Source organism: Colobus angolensis, unplaced genomic scaffold, assembly GCF_000951035.1.
Source record: "Colobus angolensis palliatus isolate OR3802 unplaced genomic scaffold, Cang.pa_1.0 Scaffold498, whole genome shotgun sequence".
In the NCBI taxonomy this organism is placed as follows: Eukaryota; Metazoa; Chordata; class Mammalia; order Primates; family Cercopithecidae; genus Colobus; species Colobus angolensis.
In genome coordinates, this window is record NW_012118465.1 from 1027732 (window position 1) to 1043987 (window position 16256).

The following is a 16256-nucleotide window of genomic DNA, read 5'->3' on the forward strand; positions in this document are numbered from 1 at the left end:
TATACTACACAGGGGCAATTTTATTATCCTGTCTTCCAGTTTTTATTCCCCCTTATCACTGCTTTTCCCTAGAAATGACTTCCTGAGCTTGCTCAAATTGTTCAGGCAAGAACTATAAATTACCTTTTCCCCTCTGCATGCACCTGGAAAATAAAATCATTTTGTTAGCTAAGGAGCTGGGCTCAACATTCTTCACAAACTGACTGAATAGTTGTAACAGAAACTGTGGAACCTTTTTCAAAAGTCTGGTGGTTAAGTCTCCAAACTACAGTTTCGAGGTCCTCAGGTCAGCTGGCCACGTTCTTCCACCCGTCACCTGGCCCTGTCCTTCCCAGGAGGAGCATCTTCTCTGATGGACGCTTGGCAGGAGAACCCCCTGACAGCTTTGCTAAAGTTCTCTGAGAGCTAAACTAGTCTAAGACTTTGCCTACGCAGGCTTCCTTCCTTCCCTCTTTCCTGCCCTTCTCCACAGGGGTTATTACGACACCAGGCTCTGACAGCCCTGCTCATTTATCCCTCACAAGAATTGTCCCCCAACAAATCTCTTTCTCTTACTCTTACTCTATCTCAGTGATAGGCCAAGCATCTTCCTGTCACTGAAAAGGGAGCAATATTCTCCCTTTGTTAGAGTGGCCGTTATATTTATGATTTACTGTGAAATTCAGATGTGCAAGTACTAGGTTAAGTCATTTGAAATTGGTATCAAAAAAGAAAGCAAACATTCAGGTATCATAGAGGCAGCAACTTCAGAAACATGAGAATTACCGAAACAGGATCTTGGAGGAGGAGCGTGTGGAGAAAACCCCCACTCCTGGACAAGGAGTGCAACTTGGCCAGGGCTCTGTCCCTGAGGAAACTGTGAAGACGCTGACTCTGAAGTGATCTGCACACTGGACTCTGCTGCTGCTACAGGAAGTGAATTATCTCGGGGGTATCGCTCGCTGGAGCAAGAAGGTAGCCAAGAGAGCGACTCCCTTCTCCTCCTCTCGTCTCTCAGTCTCTCTGTGAGCAGAGACTCAGAGAAGAGGCGCCAGCTGCCCCAGTGGAAACACGGATGGCAGAGTCCCAGCCCAGCATCTCAAAGAAAACTCAAGACACATGAACTAGGACATGAGAGGCAATAACTTTATAAGCAGGCCAGACCTTTTTCAGCTCAAAATGGCCATTTCAAATAGTTCAAGCTAATTTGTGTGTCTGTGTGTGTGTAAATATAAATGTATATATGTAAATAGATGTGTGTGTGTGTGTGTGTGTGTGTGTGTATATATTCTCATGTAAAGAAAAAAAAAAACTCAGGCCAGGCACAGTGGCTCACGCCTGTAATCCCAGCACTTTGGGAAGCTGAGGTGTGAGGATCACCTGAGGGTGGGAGTTCGAGACCAGCCTGACCAACACGGAGAAACCTCGTCTCTACTAAAAATACAAACTTAGCTGGGCATGGTAGCACATGCCTGTAATCCCAGCTACCCGGGAAGCTGAGGAGAATCACTTGAACCCGGGAGGTGGAGGTTGCAGTGAACCGAGATCATGCCATTGCACTCCAGCCTGGGCAAAAAGAGTGAAACTCCATCGCAAAAAATAAAAATAAATTAAAAAAAAAAAATCTAAACTTACCTTAAAGAAATAAATCAATAGACTTACTATTGTTGGCAAACACTCCCTCTCCTCCTTCTGTTGGGGACTCCAGGTGGCAGGTCTTCTCTGAAGTCTCAAATCCCCTGCAAGGGCTCTCCAGAGCAGCGGTAGTGCCTAAAGGTGAGGCTGTGAAATGACTGAGAGTGGGATGCCACAGTGGCTATTGCGAGCTTGGAAGAATTCTCTCCATCTGACCAACTGAGGCAATGTTTCTCTGATGGCCTTTATAATGGTTTGTTTGAAATGTGTGGTTAATGCCAATGCCCAGCATGCCAGGTGACACATTCTAGAAAGTAAATGAACAGTATGAGCTCTAAAATCCCTCCAACGTGACTGAGGGAAGCACTCCTCCTTGGGGTGGGTCAATCTAAATGCTGAGAGAAATCCTGGCAGAGGTGGTCCCCAGAAAAACCTGCCTCTCCAACACAGTGACAGGGCCCATTTGTTCAGTGGCCCATTGTTCAGCGGCCACTCACTTCAAACTGAGTGGAACTTACAGCCCCGATAAGGCAGACACCTGGCTGAGCCAGCAGCTAAGTGACGTAAATAAGGGGCTGCCAGTCCTCCCACACTACCAGGGAACCAGACTCTCAGAATTAGAAAAAGCACTTAGAGGTCATTCAGACAGGTGGTCAGGTAGCTCTTTTGATGTCCTTAACTGAAGTGTCACTGTCTATGTATGGAGAAACTGGAAGTTTCTACTACGGTTAAATATACCAGTAATCCGGCAATTCAAATCATAGTCATACACCCAAGAGAACAAGAGAGAATGCATCTGGCCCCCACCCCAAGAAAACAAAGTGTGAAAATCTCACAGAAAGCTCTATTCATAATTACCAAAAACTGGTATCAACCTGTATGTCCATCAAAAGAAGAATGGATTAAAAAATTATGGTATATTCATTCAGTGATACAGTATATGGCAATAGAAATAAATGAACTACTGATACTTGCTGCTGATACTTTATGAATTTCAAAGACATTTTGTTGAAAGACCAAAGCCAGACACAAAGGAGGACATAATGTATGATTCTATTAATATGAGGTTTAAGAATAGGCAAAACTAAACTATGGTGACAAAAGTCAGAACAGCCTCTGCCTTAAGTGTGGGGCATTGGTGCAGCATTGACTGGGAAGCAGCATGAGGGAATTGTCCGAAGCAATGGGAATGTCCTGTATCTCAATCTGGATGGTGGTTATGTGGGTGCATATAGAAGTATAAATTCATCAAGACATACACTTTGTGCGTTTGTCTGTATGTAAACTGTGCCTCAATATAAAAAAACTCGTTGCAATAATGGTCCTCAAATATTGCAGTCTAACCTCTCACAGAACAGAAACAGACCTGAGATTTAGGTAACTCTCTAAGTCAGTCTTGGAAGTTGGGATGGAATTCCCAGCTGGACTGTCCCAGCTGGCAACATGTGCACCTAACATGGGCACCTAGCATGTGATATGTCAATAGAAGCATGAGTCTCCTCGGATCTGGGGAAGGTGTTTCTCCAAATCTCCATAGATAACCAAACCCAGAAGAGAGAATCACTTTCCTTTCTGTAGGGAGAGTAACTCCAGGTGAAGAGAAGGAAGAAGGAAGGGAATTCCTGGAGACTTGCTCCAGGCATTCCTTCAATATTTCCTCTCAATTCCCCATCTCCATGGGCATCCACAGGACCAGGAAGTTACCTCCTGGACTTGGGCAGGCCCCTGGACTGGTGCCCCACTGCTGTTCTTCCCCCTGGCAGTACGGAGGTGCAACCCTGCCAGAATCTCACTGGTAGAAAGAGTAAGGCCTATTCTGGCACAATGCTGAAGATTTTGTTCCAGTTCTACCCAGGAGCCATGCAAATTGTCTCTTTGTTTGCCTGAGCATATTTACCTGTAATGAATGACCAGAGCTCTGTGCCTAAAACACTGAATACATGAAGCCCGAGTGAATCTCGACTTTCATTTACTTTTTACTTTCCCCTGCTGGTGCCCAGGACCATGGCAGAAGGAATAGCTAAGGATAAGGTGGAGGAGACAAGTGAGTTAGAATGGGGCTTGTTACCCCCAGAAGAATTTTCCCAAGTGAATGGAATCATTCTTCAAAAGAAAGCATGCGATTCCTGGGAAAAGATCTGGAACTTCCAAGCCAAGCCTGATGACCTGCTCATTGCTTCTTACCCCAAAGCAGGTATGTACATGGACATGAGAGGAGGGAAATAGAAGTTGGAGCATGTATCAGCACCTTACGGGGTCATGTAGTAAAGTCAAAGAGCAGAGGAAGGAAGTGTCCTTGTCTATAAATCAGACAGAATGGCAAAAGATCCAAGATTTTTCTATAAAACCATAGGGATTTTTTTAGAGATAGAGTAGTTGGTTTATCAAAAATATATAACTAGTCAAAGCCGATTTTTCAGGTTAAAAAAATCCACGTTATTCATTTTTTTCTTTCGTTCAACAATCACGTATCAAGAATCTTCTAAATGCCAGAGACTGGCACTGAGCATAGTGATGGGTAAAATGTTCATTGTCTTTGCATTGCAGGGATTTACAGTACAGTCAAGAGAAGAACATTAAACCATAATCGTTTCACAGATCTGTGATTACCTGTGATAAGACCTTAGAAAGAAATGTAGAGGGTGTAATGAGAGAACACTGGGGGTCCTCATTTAGATTAAGGAAGTAGTACTCTGAAAATCTGAGCCACTGTGATTATTACAAAGGGAATGTATTATCAGTTTGCTATGGCTTTGAAACAAAGTACCACTAGCTCCGTGGCTTAAACAATGATATTTATTGTCTCACAGTTTGGGAGGCCAGAAGTCCAAAATCAAGATACCCGCAGGCTTGGTTTCTTTCGAGGGCTGTGAGGAAAGGTACTGTTCCAGACCTCTCTCTTTGGGAGGTATATGGCATCTTTACATTCACATTGCACTCTCCATGTGTGCACATCTACCTCCAAATTCTGCCTTTCTGTATAGACATCAGTCATACTGGGTTAGAGCCATCCTAATAACATCATTTCTATTTGATTACCTCTATAAAGATTCTATCTCCATAAGGTCACATTCTATGGTACTGTGGGTTAGAACTTCAACATATGAATTTGGGGAGCACACAAGTTAGCCCGTAACAGGGACCATGGAGAGGAAGTGTTTGCATATGCAGACAGGAGCAGTAGGACTTACTGACAGATGATAAATGGGGGGTGAGGGAAAGAGAGGAGATAAGATTTGGGGCTAGAATGATGAGGTGGATGCCAGTGCCAAGCACTGAGTCAGGAAAGTCCAGAGAGGAACAGTACTGAGAGGGGCCAGGGCATCTATTAAGCAGTTGAATGGATTGAAGGGGGTCAAAAATGGACTGGGGAACACAATATGTGTGTGTTGCCATTTCCAGATGAGAAAGAAAGTGGCTTGGACTAAGGGGGCAAGAGTGCAAATGGAGAGTGAGAAAAAAAAATTGAGATGTATTTTGGAGGTAAAATTACTTGAGATCCGAGAGGAAGTGATAACTCCCGGGTGACTCTCTTCTGGCTTTATCAGTTGAGTGGCCCCTTGGGCTGGGATGGGAAAGCCTGGGGGAGGGAGAGGCATGGAGCCTGTGCAGGAGGTGGGCAGGTTAAACTACAGATCAGTTTGGGGCATGTTAAGTTTGAGATGACCTTTAGACCACGAAGTGTTGATGTCAGGGGGGCTGTCAGATATAGAGCACAGAGGGAAGCCCACTCTGGCTGGAGATATAACTGGAGTTGCTGTAGATAGTGAAATCTCAGGTTAAATGCCCTAAGGCAGAGCCTGAGGCAAGGATTCAGGTACACATGATTTATTGGAAGGGTACTCTTTAGGGGAAGAAAAAAAAAAACAGTAAGGGTATGTACAGGATAGGGAAGGGGAAAGGGCCAAGCAAAGATGTGGCATTGGGTAAAGCCTTGCCCTGATGTGGTTAGGGCAGGGGGGTAAGGAGTGGAAGGATGGACACTTTCTCCATTAGGAGCCCCACTTCAGAGGAGGACAATACTCTAGCAAAGCAGCGAGCTGAGAGGCATAAGCGGCCAACGCTCACAGCAGTGGAGGAGATGGGGGTGCAAGAGGCTGGTACAGAAGATCTGATGAAGTCACCAAAAGTATCTACTAAAGATGATGTTTAAAGCAGTGGGAATGAATGGAATCACATGGGAAGAAAGCATAGAGGAAAAAGAGGGCACAGGACCAAACCCCAAGAAGCTTCCTCACTTAGACGTTGGACAGAGAAGAAGCCAGAAGTGAGTGGTGTCCTGGCGGCCAGTGGAGTGAATCTTCGAGCAAGAAAGACCTGAACTGAGTGCCTGTTGTGATCGAATTAATCACGTGGCTGTCAGATGGGCACTGCACTTGGTGCCTGTAAACAGCCCCAGCCACAGCCTGGAATGACTACTGGGTTTTCTTTCCTCAAGTTGTCAGTTCTATCAACACGGATTCTACTTGAATCTCCTAGTGGCAAGATTATGCCCTGAAAACTTAAACTGTCTTTTTTACAAAGCAAGTCAAGTTATCCAGGGTCACATTCTTAGTAACTTCCCTCTAGGATAACACTTATCAATGTGGAACAAGAAATACTGTGCTACAAGTGGGAAATAATTATGAAAAGAGAACTTCATTTGAGTGAGAAGTTTATCTCCCTGGGACTCATGAGAACTGAGCATTTTCCCAGCTGAAATCTGGAAAATGAGAAAGAACATTTTTTCTGAGACTAGCTACAGGGCATGACAGATACTTGAGACACGCAGGAAACAGCTGACCTGATGCTGTAGTGACTTCATCATTTATCCTCCAAACTAAGTCATCTGAGATAGAAAGAGGCACTGTTGATAATTAATCTGGGACAACAGAATCAACCTGTATAGACCTGGGCAAGTTGGAAGGTTACGGTAACCCTATAAATCACAAGCCATCCCAGATGCTAGGTTCCAGGTCCCATCTACTATTTACCTAAGTCAGCGTGTCCTGACATTAAATCATGATCCTCACTCCTAAACCAGTCCCTTTTCTTCCCAGGAAGCAGATACTGAGTTGAAGATAAGTATGTGAGATGTTTATTAGGGAGTGCTCCTGGGATCACTTCCCTTGGAAGTGAAGGGAAGAAAGTAGGATTGTCTAGAGGGAGAAGTTGAGCTTCAACTCAGTCCCAGCAAAAAGCCTCATATGGGACGATCTGAAGCTGGGATGGCCCTGCAAAGTTGGTTCCATCCCAGTTGAAGAGAGGGGAACAGAGGGTCAGTCAGTCCCTGGATGGAAGATGTCCCAGGAAGGGACCTGGAGAGGGCTGAATAGCTGGGGGCCACCTGCCAGCAGCATCCCCAGCAGCTGGTGGAATAAACAATTCCATTCAGAAGCAAAATCTGGGCTGTGTATCCGGCACCTTTTACAATCTCCATGAATAGCTGTAGAGCACAGCCCTTGCCACAGCTTGCCTGAGCTATGCCATGGCTTGCTGAGTTGCCATTCAGGTCAACATCTGTGCCTGGAATTGCCACCTTGTAGGTGGAGTCCATGGAAAAGCAGACATCAGCACGTGCTGGAAACCAGGCCATAGCGGTGACTGAGAAGCATAATCTAGTGGAACTCAGCTCCCCAGGGAAAGAGGGGAACAGTTACTGGTGAGTACGAGTCATGATGCAAGGTGCCCTGTCTGCAGGCTGAGTTGGAAGCAAGTCTGGAATATGAGGCAAGGAGGTCTGACAGAAGCCCTTGCATAGTGTGGACCAACCACACAGGAATAGGGTCAGGGGCCACTGAGGGAGCCCAGGTTTCCTGAGATGCTCACAGCATCTACGACAGCAAAGTCAAGTACAAAGGTGGAGTCTGGAGGTAGAGGCACCCATGACTTCCTCTGAGAGGCTGCTGGCAACAAGGCCCAAATTCCATGCTCAGAGTTGAGGGGGAAAAGCAGAGCTAGCCTATGTGGAGAAGGGGGAGAAGGGCTCTCTGGAACTGTCAAAGTAGCCTGGATTCGGAATTAGGACAGCACATCATCAGGAGACAACAAGCTTTGAAGACGAAGCCAGTGCTGACCCCAGAAGGGCAGAAAGAGAAATTGGTTTTAGTGCAGAGTAGGAACTGACCAGGAGCTGAGCAGCTGGCACAAGGGCACAGTCTACAGGAGGAGCCAGAGCCATGGCACTGCACCCAGGTACCTCCATCAGATTACTAGGGAAAGGAGACCAAGATCACAGAAAATTGGCATGGGGGAGCCACAAGGAGAATGGCACCGTCTTCCCCAGGGCTTCCCCAAGCACGGTGGTCCCATCTATTCTAGCTCTGGCCCTCAGGATGTACACCAACACCATCAAAACATGAAGACACCTACTACTTCTTTAGTGCCTGTGACAAGCTGAATTCTGCCTATTTTCTCTTCCAACTTGCGAAACCACATGAGAATCATTAATGTGCATCAGGTTTACATAATTCATCCAAAACCACCCAACTCATACATCATATATAGGAGTCGAGCCCATTTAATTCCACAGCCCCACACACATCAAATCCATGCTTCCCCCAGAAAAACAGGACCAGGTCAGCCAAGGGTCCCAGAAGCCAAACAAGGATGCACTTTCTGAGCACAGATACTGCAGAGGCCAGCGCCCAGTCCAAGGAAGCCCCAGAATCAGGAAGGAGATCACAGACAAGACCGTGAAGAAAAACAAATTTTACCCTCAAATGCAGCAAAGGTCATTTTTTCATTTATAAGGAGTTCACCTTTCTTGTAGAAGCCACTGTTTAACTTTTCTTTTTTTTTGAAAGAGGAATTCATTCAATCTCATTTTTTCAGTTTGTGGATTATTTGAAATTTTTACTTTTCCTTCCTTTTCATATTATCGACATTGTGTCAGTTCATTGGTTCTAAAAAAAAAAAAAAAAATTTTTTTAAAAGTAATCAAAGGAAGAGAAACTAGACTACTTATTAGCAGCCAGAACTTTTAATGGCAAAAGTTAGGGTTTGGGAATTTCTGTGATTTTCTTCAAATGGAAATATTTTAAATAATCCCTGTTGTTACAAACAATACAATAGTTATTTGTATTATCATTTTATAGAAATACCAATGCGTATTCAGATTTTTTAAGTACATCATTGGAGTACAAAAATAAAGAAGTCACATTTCTGCCCTTAACCTTTCTGGTGAGAAAAAGATAATCTTAATAGTTGGTTTTAAATCAATGTCATAGGCAACATAAGTGAGGTATTAACAGGCAAATTAATTTTTTATAGCATGTTTCTAAATTCTAAGTTGCAGAAAATCAATAATCAGTTCCTCAGATCTCTATTCTACTTTCTTTCAGGAACCACTTGGACACAGGAAATTGTAGATCTGATACAAAATGATGGAGATACTGAGAAAAGCAGGCGCGCTTCCATTCAACTTCGACACCCTTTCCTGGAATGGATACGAATGACACACTGTGGTAAGTCTTCCATTTACAAACTCATAGTCCTCGTATAAAGACGAACAATTCAAGAGTAAACAGTCTGAAAGTTGAACATATTCTGGTGGGGAAAAACTCCCATTAATCCCTAATTCTAAGTACTGGATGAAAAACAACTTTTCTTGTGCATGTGCAAATCTAGATAGATCCTTTCGCCTAATGTATTTCGCTTCAACACTTAACAATAGAGAGGTATGATCTCTCTATTAAACAAAGTGTTCAACCAGTTATAAGTGCCAAGCATTAGTTACACAGTTCTCACCCAACAGAGTCCCTGCTGGCTCATGTAGCACCCCCGTGTCAGTGCCAAAGACATCTGGCACTAAGAACTACAGATTCAAATTTGGGATGCACCATGCACTTCCCATGAAAAAATAATAAGTGTCATAGTCATAGCTAAGACTTTCATAGTACCCATCAGGTGCCAAGCATTATTCTTTTTATATATATATATACTTTAAGTTCTGGAGTACATGTGCAGAACGTGCAGGTTTGTTACATAGGTATACACGTGCCATGGTGATTTGCTGCACCCATCAACCCGTCATCTACATTAGGTATTTCTCCTAATGCTGTCCCTCCCCTAGCCCCCCACCCACTGACAGGCCCCAGTGTGTGATGTTCCCCTCCCTGTGTCTATATGTTCTCATTGTTCAACTCCCACTTATGAGAACATGCAGTGTTTTGTTTTCTGTTCTTGTATTAGTTTGATGAGAATGATGGCTTCTAGCTTCATGCCTGTCCCTGCAAAGGACATAAACTCATCCTTTTTATGGCCGCATAGTATTCCATGGTGTATATGTGCCACATTTTCTTTATCCAGTCTATCATTGATGGGTATTTAAATGACTGACATTATTCTAAAAACTTTTTGCATATTAACTCACTTATTCTTCACAACTTGTGAGGTAGCTGCCAGGTTATATGTGAAGAAATTGACATACAGAGGGATTATGATTGCTCAAGGTACACAATTAATAGGTAGTAGACCCAAGATTTGGACCCAGGAATTCTGTTTCCTAAGTCCATGCTCTCAACCACTAAGATATGCAGTGTGCGTGAATGTGTGTGTGTCTCCTATGTGGACTCCAGGTATAGGTATCTGAGGGATAGAGTGGAATGAAATCGTCCATGTTGGACCAGCATTGGTACATGGTCATCTTTAATTAGACTTTTTCTACAGAAATCTATTCTAGTTCCATCTGAACAACTGACTTGTGACCTCATCTTGGGAAATAAATGAACAAACTAATGGCCTAAAACCAAATCTTGCTCATTGTCTTCTCTCTCATTCCCTTTTTGGGGGAGGAGAGGTAGGGTGGGGGGAACTAGACGAACATGTGCCAGTTTTCCCAAACTGCTCATTTGGTGTCATACCAGTGTGCTTGAGAAAAATCACCAAAATGAGGGTTAAATATAACGGGGAACAGGTTTTGAAAAGTGTTCTAGTCCATACTAAGTGATCTTGGTTTTACCCTGGAGGCCATCTGTGGACATATTTTTGAGAGTCCTCAAGACCTCTACAACAATTTCTTAATTATGATTTTATTTTCATGGTAATTAAAAAATATAAAGTAAGCACATTCTAGGTCACCTGGATGATCACCATGTAACCAGAATTCCGCCAATGTGGTCTCATTGTCCTCATTTGCATTGGTGCCAACAATCCCCTGTTGCCAAGTGGAACTGTGGTAATTTCTAAAGGCTAATGGGATGAGAAATGGAGAGGACACTAAACAGTAAATAATATACCAAATGAAGGCCAATGTAGCAAAGAATCAGAGGTACAAAAGGACATACAAAGTGCTAAGCACTAAAAAAAAGTAGGGAGAAATGGTTTCTTATCATTTAGGAGTGAAGAAGGCAAAACATGGCACAAAACCCAGAAGCCATTAGGAAAAAAACTGATAAGATCGACTGCATAAAAATTAAAACTTTTTAAAAAATTAAAGAATAAGCCAGGAAAATTTTTGCAGGGATTGACCACGCTAACGCAATGCCTTCCCCAAGGACCCTGAAAACTCATCTTCCTGTACAACTACTGCCTCCATCCTTCTGGGAGGAAAACTGTAAGGTAAGCTTAAAACAAAGTATTCAGAGACAAATTTTCCTCATGAGAACATAGGGAGCAGTTTACTGTGTCATAACCATTGTCCAGCCATCCCTACAGTGTGTCTGCCAGAAGCAGATTATAGAACCTACTATCATCTTCTATGTTCTTAATCTCTCATTGATAAGGATGTGCTTAGCATACACCTATATCAAGAAGAGGGAGAGGATAAACATATACTAGGCTCATTTCTTAGCATCTTAGCCCCTTAATAATGCTATAAGGTGGAGGTATCTGAGTACATTGTAGCTCAGAGGTGTTACATAACTTGTCCAATGACAAACACATGGAAGGTGGAAGAGATGGGCTGCAAATCCACCTCTTCATTACCCAACAGCCCATGCTCTTTCTGTTACTCTACACCACCTACTCCATGCCTCCTATAACCACAGAAGTCTTCCAAAGCTTCTATGTAGTTGGCCTCTCACCAGTCTTAAGGTAATGAGTATTTAAATGATCAGAAAGTGGCACTGAAGGAATCTTTTTTTTTTTTTTTTTTTGAGGCGGAGTCTCACTCTGTCCCCCGGACTGGAGTGCAGTGGCCAGATCTCAGCTCACTGCAAGCTCCGCCTTCCGGGTTTACGCCATTCTCCTGCCTCAGCCTCCCAAGTAGCTGGGACCACAGGCGCCCGCCACCTCGCCTGGCTAGTTTTTGTATTTTTAGTAGAGACGGGGTTTCACCGTGTTAACCAGGATGGTGTCGATCTCCTGACCTTGTGATCCACCCGTCTCGGCCTCCCAAAGTGCTGGGATTACAGGCTTGAGCCACCGCGCCCGGCCCACTGAAGGAATCTTAAAAACTATATGCTCTACTGTCCTCTCACTTTATCTCACTTGTAGCTTAACGGTCGCTTGCAAACATCTAAAGGTGCCTACAAGCTGCAAGACCTAGTCATTCTGAGACCTGATGAAAGTCAAATTTTTGTAAACATCAAATTTATTTTCCATATTGAAGCCTACAGGGGTGCAGATGCATTTTCATGTATGTCTTAAATTGGTCACTAAGGAATTTTTTTAACTCTTTCAGAGCACCAAGAGACCATTTATTGCTTCCCTCTACAGGTAGGGTCTACAAATGGGCCTTGGCACTAAGCCAAAGCAGTCCCCACCTTCCCTTTCCATGTGGTGTTCTGTTCCCTCTGACAGCTTGTCAAGATCCACACCTTTACGGTCTCTGGTTCTCCAGAGTATATCCAGGGTCTTACTCACTCTACCTTACTGACCCTATTGGATCTTCCTATGTAGATCTGGAGTTTGGGGGCAGGGGTGGCTGAATGACTGAAAGCAAATGGAAATATATTGTTAGCACAGATAGAGCCAGGTCTGGGCTAGGAGTATCAGTAAAATAAGAATAACTATAACAGCAATCTAGCAAGTACCAAAAGCATGCTCAGGTACCTCCACCTTATCGCATTATTAAGAGGCTTAGAGGTTCAGAACTGAGCTTAGTAGATGTTGGTCCTCTCTTCTCAAAGTGGGTATATATTGAGCCCACCCTTATCAATGACAGCTTAAGAACTAGGAAAGGTGTCATGGGAGCAGTAAGTGGGGAGTACAAAACTTCTTGACAAGGAGGGTCAACAAAAGTGACAGAGGAGGAACAGACATAAATTTGTTAAGTGATAAGAGAGGGAAGGACATTCCATGTTACTGAAAGAGCAGAAGCCAAGACTTAAGAAAATAGGTCCTAGGCCAGAAAAGAGGCATGAGAGGTGGAAAGGAGCCAGAGATGCCCTGTTGCACAGCTTTGCCTTCTGAGATGTTTAGACTTAACCTGTAGGCTACTTGGATCCCACTGAAGAATGTGAAGTGAACAAGAAGTGACATGATCTCATTTACATTTTAGAAAGCTCCCCTGGGGGATGTGGAGGGGTGAACAGAACTGGGGTAAGATTTAAAACAGGATATCAGTGAGGAGATGGTGGCAATAGTCCAGGAAAAGAATTTAAAAGGCTCGGGCTAAGGCAGAGGCAGTGAGAAAATGAATTCCAAATGTAACAACAGACAGAATTTACAAGATCTCTCAACGACTGGCTATAGAAGACATGGAAAAAGAAGCATCTCATATGATTTTGTCATTGTAACTGTTGATGGTGGTACCATTAATGGAAGGAGATCATAAAAGATAAGCAGTTAGTTTGCGTGAAGATGGATTGAATTTTGAACTCATCGAGTCTAAAATGCATGCAGAACATTCAGGTAGGGATACAGATACATAAGTCTCTAGCTCAGGAGACAGACATGTACTAGAAACAAATTTGTGAGTCATAAACATATGAAATTTATCGCAATAGAAACAGATAACAAAAAAAAATGGAAAAAATAAATATAGTGAAAATAAAAGTAGGCCCTAGGCAGAGCACTAAAGGCGGCCAACATTTAAAGATTTCAAACTTTTAGTGATCATAAGCTCCATCGAGAATCTACAGAAAGTTGTGACTCCACTCCTGACAAAGTGCACATCTATAAAAACATTTTGCATACACTTTTAGAGAGAGGGACAGACCTTTTGAAGGTCATCATTTTAAGACACTCTGATTTAAGAGCAAAATGGCAGAGCAGGACACACTAAAGAAGGACAACCAGAAAGATTGTAGGACAACCACGAAATCAGCACTACCACAGAAGAAGGGAAGGTAAGTGTGACTGGGGAAGAATGAGCCAAGGGAATCAGAGGGTGAGATTACACAGACCCTGACCACAGGTTGACAACTTTGAACTTAATCATAAGAACAATGTACAGAAATTGAGAAGTTTTGCACAAGGAAGCAACGTCATCTGATTTGCATTTTTATAAGATCATTCTGGCTGCTGGATGATGAGTGGAAGAGAACAAAGATGCATTCATGATCTTTAGGACATGGTTACCAGAACACATACGCTCTTCATACTGAATGCCCGATTTCTAACTTGTCCTATTGTTTATTTTGTTTCTTCTCATCACTTTAGATAATCTATGTGGCCAGAAATGCCAAGGATAATCTGGTGTCCTACTACCATTTTCAAAGGATGAACAAAGCACTCCCTGACCCGGGAAGCTGGGATGAGTACTTCGAAACATTCCTGGCAGGCAACGGTGAGCCAAGTGCATGAAACCAGCCTTCACCTATGTCTGCAGAGGATAACCTTTCCCCATCAAATTCTCCTTCTTGGGAAACAAAAATCATCCATAGAAGGGGCTCAGATTTTCTTGGAGGGAAGGACTAGAGGCAACATCCTGAGAGATGTGGCATAGCCCTGGCTGTAATCTGTGGTCAGTGGATTTGCTTCCAATTGCAATATATCCTCTGAATGAAGTCAAACCAGTATTACAGGCAAGCCAGCTATAAGAGAAGGTCCCAACTCTAAGCCTACGTTAAATGTTTTACATGCATTAACTTGTTTAATCTTTAGAACAATCTCATAAGCTTGGTGAGAATATTCATCATTTGTAGGTGATGAAACTGAGGCTCAGTGAGTCTGAGTAACTTGCCTATGATTACCCTGTTAGCGAGAGCAGTGGCTAGAATTTGAACATAGGCAGGTTTGGTTAAGCTCTAACCCTGTGTGCTTGGCAGTTGAAGTCTTGACTGGCTGGTAACCATGTCCAATTGCCTACATGTTCAACTGGAAAGAAAGAAAAGGTTTAGTGTGCATGCAAGTTTTCCAATCACAACCATCATTTGAATTGGTGGTGCAGTGGTGGCCCCTGACACTGCAGGTTCACAAACTGTCATGTGTAAAAATGTATGATCTTTCAGTCATGCTTCCAGTGTCAAAACTGAGTCTTCACAAGTTTCTTGATGTTTTTCTAAGTCTCAAATGCGGCTATATCTTTTTTTTTTTTTTTTTTTTGAGGCTGAGTTTCACTCTTGTTGCCCAGGCTGGAGTGCAATGGCACGATCTTGGCTCACCGCAACCTCCGCCTCCCAGGTTCAAGCAATTCTCCTGCCTCAGCCTCCCTAGTAGCTGGGATTACAGGCATGTGCCACCAGGCCCAGCTAATTTTGTATTTTTAGTAGAGACGGGGTTTCTCCATGTTGGTCAGGCTGGTCTTGAACTCCCGACCTCAGGTGATCCACCCGCCTCAGCCTCCCAAAGTGCTGGGATTACAGGCGTGAGCCACTGCGCCCGGCTCTGCTATATCTTTTAATACATCAACTGTTCTCCTAAAGAAGCCTAAAGAGTACGAAAAGGTGATGAGACTATTGAAGTTGGATAATCGGTTCATGGAAATTCATTACACTATTTCCTCTACTCTTGCATATATTTGAATACTTTCATAATTAAAAGATTTCTCAAAAGTTTTCAAAAATGGTAATTTAAGGAAGCTTTACAAGGTTATACTTTTGGGGAAGTACAATATAAATACAACATCAAACTGGTTTGCACCATGAAGTTGAATTGACAGCTTTGCATGATTAAAACCTAAATATTTGCACCAAAGCACTTTTTATTATTCAAGTTCAAAATTTATAACTGAAACACCTTTGCTAATTATTTATATAGTCCTATGGAGAAACAACTGCCTTGTCATCTATATTTTTTTCTCTAAAATAATTATAAATAAATGTAATAAAGTAGTCCTTTCCATTAGTAATAAACCACCAGTAATGCAGGAAAATATGATACCTTTGATTGTCATTTGACTTTCATAATCTTAAATGACAAAAATTATTATTATTATTATAGTCTTCTCCTTATGAGATATACTTTGAAAATGATCCATTGTACCCCAAGGTAGTTTCGCTGGTTGAATGTCTCCAGTCAATTTCCTTGTAGGTGTTCTAACAATGATGTCAGAATGTCTTTGGACAAAGAGTGATCCCTAAGAAAGTGACCTCATGGAGAAGTTGAGACATTGGGCTTGTGCAGGGCCAGGAATGGGCTGATGTAGATGGCTGTTCCTAAATCAGAAAACTGAGAGGATAGTTCCAACTCCTTGCCCTGCATCAGGCAAGTTGCACACCAGAGAAGAGAAGCACTGACGTCAAACACAGCCTTAGGGCTACTCCTCTACACACACACACACACACACACACACACACACACACACAGAGAGAGAGAGAGAGAGAGAGAGAGAGAGA

General features: G+C 43.1%; 1 protein-coding gene across 1 annotated transcript in view; it reads left to right on the top strand.

Annotated features, from left to right (window-relative positions):
• Positions 1 to 3618: 3618 nt before the first annotated feature.
• Positions 3619 to 16256, top strand: part of LOC105524313 (sulfotransferase 1C2-like) — a 32011-nt gene continuing 19373 nt past the window's right edge. The window contains exons 1-4 of the mRNA XM_011959508.1: positions 3619 to 3808; positions 8937 to 9059; positions 11057 to 11154; positions 14140 to 14266. Coding sequence (XP_011814898.1) covers positions 3619 to 3808; positions 8937 to 9059; positions 11057 to 11154; positions 14140 to 14266 — 538 coding nt within the window. The remainder of the gene's footprint in view (positions 3809 to 8936; positions 9060 to 11056; positions 11155 to 14139; positions 14267 to 16256) is intronic.